This window comes from Colobus angolensis, unplaced genomic scaffold (assembly GCF_000951035.1).
Source record: "Colobus angolensis palliatus isolate OR3802 unplaced genomic scaffold, Cang.pa_1.0 Scaffold22, whole genome shotgun sequence".
Lineage (NCBI taxonomy): Eukaryota > Metazoa > Chordata > Mammalia > Primates > Cercopithecidae > Colobus > Colobus angolensis.
This window is the reverse complement of record NW_012115377.1, coordinates 4,068,093-4,077,969: the sequence shown is the minus strand read 5'-3', so window position 1 is coordinate 4,077,969 and position 9,877 is coordinate 4,068,093. Positions and strand designations below refer to the sequence as shown.

Below are 9,877 nucleotides of genomic sequence, written 5' to 3'. Positions count from 1 at the left end.
CAAAACAAAACAAAACCCAGTCAACCAACGAAACAAACAAACAACCTAAGTTATAAAACTTACAGTTAAATAAATTCTATTAAACACAAAGGTTAGAAACACTCAAACTCATCACTTCTTACGCCTTACTCCCATAATCTATACTCTTGGGGTTATTTATGTGTATTGGATCTGTATAGTGAAAATACTATATAATACTGTGCTACTGCAAAGCTCTTCCCAACTCTACATTCAGTGATGCCATATTGGTAGCTTGAAATCAGTGATGGAAGTACTTACACCATGGAAACGAGGAAACAGTACACATCATGTCTTCCTTCATCCCCAGAAGGCTGGCTTTGGATCCTAACTCTGCCACTTACTTCTTAGGTGGTCTTTGCAAAATTACTGCATCTCTCAGGGCTCAGTATTCTCAACAGGTTTTATGAGATTAAATGTGCGGCTATCTGAATGACAGAGTTAAGTGTGAGCTATGATGATGAAGAAGATGATGATAATGACTGAATGAAGTGTTCACAGTGGTGTACCGAATCTGGCCCATACTAGTTGATGAGTAACAATTTGGAGAATGTCTCCCCAACACTTTGTTCAGTGATGTCGCATTGACACTGTGAAATTGGTCCTGGTGGGGGTATGTACACGACAGAAATTGTCAATTATTATAAACCAAGGATCTGTCACCCCTCCCACTGGAGAGCTGGTTGTTAAATATTTACCAGCACACCACGGGGTACATGGATTTCTCCAGATACATACTAGATATTCAGCAACAAGGCAGCTCATGGTGGCTAAAATATCTGGGAAATCCTCAGAAATGGACAAATCTAAGACAGATATATCCCAAGGACAGAAATCCCTGATTCTCAGGAAGTGCTGCTCGTATGATCCTTACTAATGTGACAGTAATGCCCACGTGACCAGAGAATCTGATCCTCTTTCTCATAGAGCCTGCCAGGCAGCATCACTAAAGCAGGAGACTTCCTTGAAGCCAACTACATGAACCTACAGAGATCCTACACTGTGGCCATTGCTGCCTATGCCCTGGCCCAGATGGGCAAGCTGAAGGGACCTCTTCTCAACAAATTTCTGACCACAGCCAAAGGTGAGGGATGGCCTGGAGGGGTGAAGGGAGATGCATGGCTGAAGCTTAGGGCAGGAGATACTGAGCTGGGATGCATGGCTTTTAGCTGAGCTGGGATGGATGACCCTAAGCCAAGCTGGGATGGATAGTCCTAAGGTATCAAGCTGGGATGCATAACCCTGAGCTGAGCTGGGATGCATGGCTCTAAGGTTTAGCAGGTCCTTACTGTAAACCACACAAGAAGGTTTGTTGCATCATTCATTCAACAAATGCATATTCAGCATTCATTTCAAAGGGAGAAGTGTGAGTTGATGAAAGGAGAGAGGCAAGGCAGGAGCCAAATAACTGAGAGCCTTGAATGTCAGCCAGGACACCCGAACACCAGGAAGTGTAGCATGCATCTCTTTCTGAGCTTTCTCTGAGCCATCCCCAGGCTGGACAGAGCAGTGAGCACTGGGGATGGGGTGTCCTCTTTGCAGATAAGAACCGCTGGGAGGAGCCTGGTCAGCAGCTCTACAATGTGGAGGCCACATCCTATGCCCTCTTGGCCCTACTGCAGCTAAAAGACTTTGACTTTGTGCCTCCTGTCGTGCGTTGGCTCAATGAACAGAGATACTACGGTGGTGGCTATGGCTCTACCCAGGCAAGTGGCCTACAGCCCCCAGGCACATGCATCTCTGTCTCCTGTGGCTTCCCATCGGCCTCCTGGAGAACATATTGAGGCCCCGCGAGGCAGTTCTTCTTTCCCATGAGCCAGTGTGATTGGAGTGGAATTGAGAATCAGTTTTCTTAGCTGCAAACCCATCTATAGGTTCTAGAATACACTCTGGATACTCCAAGCTGTGTGTTGAGCCTTCTTCTTGCCCCAGGTGTCTAGATCATATTCTCAGGGCCCAGGTTCAGGTCTAAGCCTCTCTCTCCACCTGGTGGGCTCTGGACCAGGTTCCCAGTTCTACTATCTCACAATCTTACCCTGTCTTGCTGGTGGGTTCTAGACCATGTTCCCAGGTCTGCCAGACTCCCAACGTCATATTGTCCCACTGGCGGGCTCTATACTATGTTCCCAGTTACCCTAGGGCATTATGCAAACCCTGTTCCCTGCCATGGTTTCAGTAACTTCAGGCTTCAGCAACTTCAGGCTCCAGTTGACCTCCTTTCTTTCTGGTGGTCTGTCAATCACGTTCTCAGTGTTACAGTGTCATTTTTGGGTTGTAGATTATATGCTCAGTATCCTCTGGCTACAGTTTTATTCTCTTTTTCATGAGTGGATTCTAGACATATTCTCAGTGTCTCCAAGCCCTGGCCTGTCTCTATCCTCTTGATGGGTCTAGACCACATCCTCAGGGTTGCTAGACTTTCAGTCTCACATCTGGACTTTCTGGTGGATTCTAGACATGTTCTCAGCATCTCCGAATCCTGGTGTGAGTTTCTGTCCCTTGGAGAGTTCTGAATATGTCCTCAGAGTTCAATAACCTCCAGTTATTACTCCTGCACTCGCTAGTAGGTTATAGGCAACTTTTTGATGTCCCAGCTCTGATTTAAACCTCTTTATCCCCTACTGGATTCTAGCCACTTTCCCAGGCTCCCAGATCACCATCTTTCTCTCTCGTGGGTTCTAGGCCACCTTCATGGTGTTCCAAGCCTTGGCTCAATACCAAAAGGATGTCCCTGACCACAGGGAACTGAACCTGGACGTGTCCCTCCAACTGCCCAGTCGCAGCTCCAAGATCACGCACCGTATCCACTGGGAATCTGCCAGCCTCCTGCGATCAGAAGAGGTACAGTCACCCAGCCAAGCCCTCCTCACTCTTGCTGTCGCCCTCTACACCAGCCAGGATTTACTGGGAAGCAAGAGGCAGGGGAGGTGACCACCATAGGCAGTACAAGGCTTAATTCCCAACATGCTGTCGTCTCTCCTTTCACTCTGCAGACCAAGCAAAATGAGGGTTTCACAGTCACAGCTGAAGGAAAAGGCCAAGGCACCTTGTCGGTAAGGAACAGAAACCCACACCTACCTGGCCCACGCCCCTCTGCCCCAGAGGGACCATCTCCTCTTGTCCTCAGTATTCCTAGTCCTGTAGCCTGACATTACATCTCCTCTCCCATCTTACCAGGTGGTGACAATGTACCATGCTAAGGCCAAAGGTCAACTCACCTGTAATAAATTCGACCTCAAGGTCACCATAAAACCAGCACCGGAAACAGGTAAAAGGAATCAAGGCCTTATCTGTCACCTTCCTCCTACCCCTCTTCTAATTCCCCCCCCTCCCCCGAATCAACACACAGGTATACCCTTTCCCATCTTTCTGTCTTCTGTGTTTCTAGAAAAGAGGCCTCAGGATGCCAAGAACACTATGATCCTTGAGATCTGTACCAGGTAAGAAGCTAGGTCACTGGGGTTCATCTTGGGCATCCCTCTATCTCTAGCAAGAATTCTTGCAAATAATATCCATGATATTCAATACTTTCCAAGTACACAGTGTATCTGATACTGTTCTATATATCCACCATAAGGTAGAGAACACAGACAGTCCTTGCTTTGCGTGTCAATGTGAGACCACAGCAATGACCATGTAAGTTGAGACTGTCAAAGCATCTTAGCAATCAATGGAGAAAAGTACACTGTCATTCCATGACCTTTAAAGTTTTCTTGTTTTCTTTTGAGAGAGATAGGGTCTTGCTCTGTCAGCCAGGCTGGAGTGCAGTGGCACAATCATAGCTCACTGTAACCTCAAACTCCCTGGCTCAAGCGATCCTCCCGCCTCAGCCACTCAAGTAGCTGGGACTACAAGCGTGTGCCGTGACACCTGGCTAATTTTTATTTTTTATTCTTTCTAGAGGCGGGGGCCTCACTGTGTTGCCCAGGCTGGTCTTGAACTCCTGACCTTGAGCATTCCTCTGCCTTGGCCTCCCAAGGTTTTGGGATTACAGGCATGAGCCACTATGCCCAGCCTAAATGTTTCTATTATAACATTTAAAATTATCATACTGCCAATTATAAAGATACAGGAAAATGAAAGGCATAGCAAGATGAGTATTTGACTACACTGTAATTTAAAACATCAGAACATTGAGATGCAAGGTGTATTTTTTTTTTTTTTGTATGACACTTACAGAGAGTGCTTTAGTTCAAAAAATGCTTGCTTTCTTCTCTTTGTATAATTTACAGCATGGAGTAAACATCTTTTCTATGCTTTGGTACATTGTCTTGCTCCTTTCTAAGTTTGGATCAGCTTCCAATATTTTATCCTTTGAGCTTTCCATGTCACAAAATTCCCCCAAGAGTTCCTTTAAAGTGACTTTTTATTCTATAACGAACCTTCCTCTGGGACATCTTCATCCTTTTTGTCCCCATGACCTTCCTTATTTATGCTAATACGTTTGCCTTCACTGAGTTCCTCTATGCCACCTGTCTCTCAAATGGCAGCAGGGTCAACATCCCCAGAGTCTGCTATTCTTTGATAACTCCACTTATGCCTTCTTTGAAGTTCACTTCTGGCATTGTCACTTTTCATTTCTTTGCTGCATTTTTATCTTTGTTGGCCAGTTCCCTCTTTTGGTGATACATTGTTGTAAAACCTCATGGGAGTTAGCCACCTGGAGACAGGGAGGCAGCACAACTACACAGTTTGCTGTCTGTACATAAATTGAAGAGCAGAAGCTCAGTGACCAATCACTGATGGACTTCGAAAGGAGTGACAGTAATTGGCCCTCAATTATGAGGCTCATCTTTTATTTACGTAGTGATTTCTAGACTGAAGAGTTAGCAACAAAGTTTATACCATGTGCAACTACTCATGATCAATATACCAAGGTACTGAAAGTGAACCATGTCACTGGGCTACTAGTGTTATTAAACTGAAACATGCAAAGTGAGGGCCGCCTGTATTCTTGCTTTTGTTTTCTAGAACTGAAGCATGGAGGGGGTCAAATCACGCATCCAATGTTATTTTGAGCTGGAATTTGAATCCCTGCAGTTGGGTTCAGAGTCTGAGCTCTTAATCAATCACCTTGACCATTACATTACCTTACTTTTTATTTCCTTTGGGGAAATGTTTCCTCAAAACTGTAACGCCCCTCTGTGCTATTGTGGGGGAATCGGAGGCCTCAGTGCCTGACCAGACCTCCTTGTCCAGGAACAGACCATTGGGGCTGACCCTATCTTGGGACCCAATGCCCTTCTTTCTGCACTTTCCAGGTACCGGGGAGACCAGGATGCCACTATGTCTATACTGGACATATCCATGATGACTGGCTTTGTTCCAGACACAGATGACCTCAAGCAGGTATGAAGGGCTCAGGAGCTGGGATAAGTGGAAAGGAGCCTGGGGTATGGAAGAGGCTGCAGGAAGAGAGGGATCCAGGAGGGGTTTTTCACAGGCTCCACCTTTCCCCAGCTGGCAAACGGCGTTGACAGATACATCGCCAAGTATGAGCTGGACAAAGCCTTCTCCGATAGGAACACCCTCATCATCTACCTGGACAAGGTAAGACTGCATCATCCTTCCCTGGGAGGCTTCCATGGGCACCTTGACCTCTATCTGGCTGGTCTTCTCTTTTCCTTTCAGCTTTTGTCTCTGGGTCACACTAGAGGCTAGAGGAGACAAGGTCTGTGTTGCTGGGCGACAGGGGAAGGAGCTTGTAAAATAAGGGGGTCAATCCAGCATCTTCTATAAACATCTCATCTTCTGACCATTGACCTCCTCCAGCTTCTTATCAGAGTCTTAACCAATGAAAAAGAGCCTCTTTGGATTTTTTTTTTTTTTTTTAGTTCTTTGTAGACAGAAAGGTCTTGCCTTGTTCCCTTGCCCAATCCTGACCTTTGTTTCTTTTTTTGCATTTTTTTTTTTTTTTTTTTTAGTTCTTTGTAGACAGAAAGGTCTTGCCTTGTTCCCTTGCCCAATCCTGACCTTTGTTTCTTTTTTTGCATCTATTTTTCTCTTCCATTGTTTTCTTTCTTTCAAGAGACAGGGTCTCGCTCTGTCACCCAGGCTGGGGTGCAGTGTCTTGAAACCAGCTCACTGCAAAGTCAAATTCCTGGGCTCAAGGGATCCTCCTGCCTCAGCCTCCTGAGTTGCTGGGATTGCAGGCCTGCGACACTGCACCTAGCTAATTTTTTTAAAGTAAATATTATGCTTTTGTACCTAGCTTCTTCTTTTTTTTTTTTTTTTTTACTGCAACTTTGATCTCCCAGGCTTATATGATCCTCCTGCCTCTGCCTCCTGAGTAGCTGGGATTACAGGTACATGCCACCATGCTCGGTGAATTAAAAAAAAAAAAAAAGTTTGTAGATTTGGGGTCCCACTATACTGCCCAGGCTGGTCTTAAACTCCTGAGCTGAAGTGATCCTCCCACCTCCGCCTCCCAAAGTGCTGAGATTACAGGCATAAGCCCCTGGTGCCTGGTCCCAGCTGAATTTTTGTTCTTGTTTCTTCATAAATATTCTGTGTAAGTACCCAGCTGATTGTTTTATTTTTTGTAGAGATGGGGTTCTTGATATGTTGCTCAAGTTGGTCTCAAACTACTGGCCTCAAGCGATCTTCCTGCCTCAGCCTCCCAAAAGGCTGGGATTCCAGACATGAGCCACCACACCTGCCCTCTCTTCTGTTATTTTCTCTCCATCTGGCATTCTCTTACTCTTTCATCTCAACCATGATTTGGGCTTTCTCCTCTCCCTTCTCTATTTCTTCCCATTCTCCTATCCCCATGTCCCCCCTGCTAACTCCTGATACCCACAGGGCCCCTCAATCCCATTTTAGTCAGCTTAGGTAAAAATAGCTACTAAAACAAAACCACAAAGAATATAGGGTCTTAACACAACAGACTTGTATTTCTCACTCATGTGAAGTCCAGTTGGCATGGGAGGTAAGGAAGGGTCCCTCTGCTTCATGTAGTCACTCAGGGATCCAAGCACCTTCCATCCTGGTATTCTGCAATGCTTCAGATCCTTTGCAGTTCTCTGCAGGATTCCTTCATTCTAGATGAAAATAAGATTGTGTATGGGGTTTTTTTATGGGTATAGATAGCAATTTGTTGGCCAGAGTTCAGCCACCTGGCCACACCTAATTGAAAGAGGAGCTGAGAAATGTAGTCTCACTGTGAGTGTAGGAAGAAGAATAAATGGGTTTGCTGAATTGTTCATTCATCTTCGCCACTTCCTCCATTCCTCCTCTATCCCTCAGTTTCTCCACCACTGCCTCAGCTCCCAAGACCCAATGCTGGACTCCCTCCCACATCACCCCGCTGACCAAGCTTCTCCTTCCCCCTCAGGTCTCACACTCTGAGGATGACTGTATAGCTTTCAAAGTTCACCAATATTTTAATGTAGAGCTTATCCAGCCTGGTGCAGTCAAGGTCTATGCCTATTACAACCTGGGTAAGCAGCCAAACTAGGGCCTAGGGTCTGATGGTTCCACGGGCCTGGGAGTCCCAGGTATAGATGAATTGTGGGGATCTGAGAATGAAGGTCTAAGGAGTCCAGGGATTTGAGGATTAGTAGTCTGGAGGTCCCAGGGGTCTGAGGGTCCCAAGGATCTATGAGTTGGTTCTAGGGATCTGAGAGTTGGAGGTCTGATGGGTTCAGGAGTCTCAGGGTCCTGGGAATATGTGAGTTGCAAAATAAGGGTCTAAGGATTCCAGGAATATGAGGGTTGGAGGTCTGAGTGTCCCAGGAAACTATGAATTTGGGGTCCGAGGGTCCCAGCCTTCTGTGAGTTGGGAGTCTAAGAGACTCAAGGGTCTGAGAATCCCAAAGATCAGAAAGTAGAGGGGGTCTCAGGGTCCGAGGGATCTGAGGGGTTGAAGACCTAGCATCTCCAGGTCTGAAGACTGAGAAGTGGGGATCTGGGCCTCCCAGGCATGGTCTTGGGAGGGAGACCCTTATCCTCTCATCTTCGCGTCACATCTGCCTGCAGCGGAAAGCTGTACCCGGTTCTACCACCCGGAAAAGGAAGATGGAAAGCTGAACAAGCTCTGTCGTGATGAACTGTGCCGCTGTGCTGAGGGTGAGTTCACTGGAGCCGGGAACAGGTGGGCCTGAGCAAGACACACTTCCCCAGGTCATCCATCCCATGACCAGGGACCCCCAAAGTCGTACCCAGGGGATACCAAGAGGGGTAGGCTCCCAGGGTTGGCCACACCCATGGGCAGTAGGCCCCAGATAAGGAGTGGGACTTAGACCCCGTCTCCACCCCCACCTTGCAGAGAATTGCTTCATACAAAAGTTGGATGACAAGGTCACCCTGGAAGAACGGCTGGACAAGGCCTGTGAGCCAGGAGTGGACTATGGTGAGTGGGTGATGGGCGGGGTCACGCATGTTTGGCTGTGTGTATCCAACTGTGTGGTGGGTGGTAGGTGTGGTTGTCACAGTGTGGCTTCAGGCTGTGGGTGTGGGTGACCACTGTGTGTGTGAGCAGGTATTGTGAGGGGCCGTGATTGTGTGGGGAACCATGGCTGTGAGTGGCCTGGGTATGCCTATGTAAGGAAAGGTGGATGTGGTTATGTGCATCATTGCGTGGGTGGCTGTGAGGTTGTAGTTGTGCGTGGCCGTGGTTGTGTGAGGCTGTGGTTGTGGATGGCAGTGAGTGTGAGGTCCTGAAGTTCTGTAGATGACCGTAGTTTTCGGTTTCTATGATTGTGTACATGGTTATGCCTGTGGCCATGAGGCTGCAATATTTTGTGCACATGAGTCGCTGTCATTACATAGTATGAATAGTATGTTACTGTTATACTTTGTGGGTGGCTGTGACCTCTGTGCATGTCTATGAGCACAACTGTGTGTGGATGGTGACATGCGACCCTCTATGGTTGTGTGTGTAATGAGGGGTGGGCCATAGTGTGACTGGCTGTGATTCTGCAACTTTCCCTTGGGGGAGAGAGTCACGTGCCCGGGTGCACCTGCAAACCAGGGTGCCCCTCATGGTCAACCCAGCCCACTACCCACCCTGTTCGCCTCTCCCCCACAGTGTACAAGACCCGACTGGTCAAGGCCCAGCTGTCCAATGACTTTGACGAGTACATCATGGCCATTGAGCAGATCATCAAGTCAGGTCAGGTTCAGTACGCTGCCTCCCGCGGTTTTCTCCCTGGCTTCCTCCCCACGGCTCAGTTTCTTCCCTCTTCCCCTCCACTCCAGGCTCGGATGAGGTGCAGGTTGGGCAACAGCGCACGTTCATCAGCCCCATCAAGTGCAGGGAAGCCCTGAAGCTGGAGGAGAAGAAACACTACCTCATGTGGGGTCTCTCCTCCGATTTCTGGGGAGAGAAACCCAAGTGAGTACTCGCCTTGCGCGTGCGTGCGACCGTCCGACTGCCCCGCCCATGCCACGCCCACACCATGGCCACGCCCCCATGCAGCACGCCCACGCCACTCCCCTTCCTGACCTGCCATTCCTCCCTCCAGCCTCAGCTACATCATCGGGAAGGACACCTGGGTGGAGCACTGGCCGGAGGAGGACGAATGCCAAGATGAAGAGAACCAGAAACAATGCCAGGACCTCGGCACCTTCACCGAGAACATGGTTGTCTTTGGGTGCCCCAACTGACCACACCCCCATTCCCCTACTCCCAATAAAGCTTCAGTTATATTTCACGTGTCTGGAGTTCTTTGCCAGAGAGCAAGAGGCTGAAATCCCCAGCCGCCTCACCTGCAGCTCAGCTCCATCCTAGGCCACTGCAAGCTCCGCCCCCCGGGTTTACGCCATTCTCCCGCCTCAGCCTCCGCAGTAGCTGGGACTACAGGCGCCCGCCACCTCGCCCGGCTAGTTTTTTGTATTTTTTAGTAGAGACGGGGTTTCA

The 9,877-nt window shown here is 48.2% G+C and overlaps 1 protein-coding gene across 1 annotated transcript in view; it reads left to right on the top strand.

The window, feature by feature from the left end:
- C3 (complement component 3) overlaps window positions 1-9,671 on the top strand; it is a 60,481-nt gene extending 50,810 nt beyond the window's left edge. Inside the window, exons 24-37 of the mRNA XM_011943629.1 lie at window positions 946-1,102; window positions 1,561-1,724; window positions 2,701-2,859; window positions 3,012-3,071; window positions 3,196-3,286; window positions 3,407-3,458; window positions 5,280-5,367; window positions 5,479-5,568; window positions 7,352-7,457; window positions 7,996-8,085; window positions 8,285-8,368; window positions 9,047-9,130; window positions 9,217-9,352; window positions 9,483-9,671. Of these exons, the coding sequence (XP_011799019.1) occupies window positions 946-1,102; window positions 1,561-1,724; window positions 2,701-2,859; window positions 3,012-3,071; window positions 3,196-3,286; window positions 3,407-3,458; window positions 5,280-5,367; window positions 5,479-5,568; window positions 7,352-7,457; window positions 7,996-8,085; window positions 8,285-8,368; window positions 9,047-9,130; window positions 9,217-9,352; window positions 9,483-9,624 (1,503 nt within the window). The 3' untranslated portion in view covers window positions 9,625-9,671. The remainder of the gene's footprint in view (window positions 1-945; window positions 1,103-1,560; window positions 1,725-2,700; window positions 2,860-3,011; window positions 3,072-3,195; window positions 3,287-3,406; window positions 3,459-5,279; window positions 5,368-5,478; window positions 5,569-7,351; window positions 7,458-7,995; window positions 8,086-8,284; window positions 8,369-9,046; window positions 9,131-9,216; window positions 9,353-9,482) is intronic.
- The last annotated feature ends 206 nt before the right edge of the window (window positions 9,672-9,877 follow it).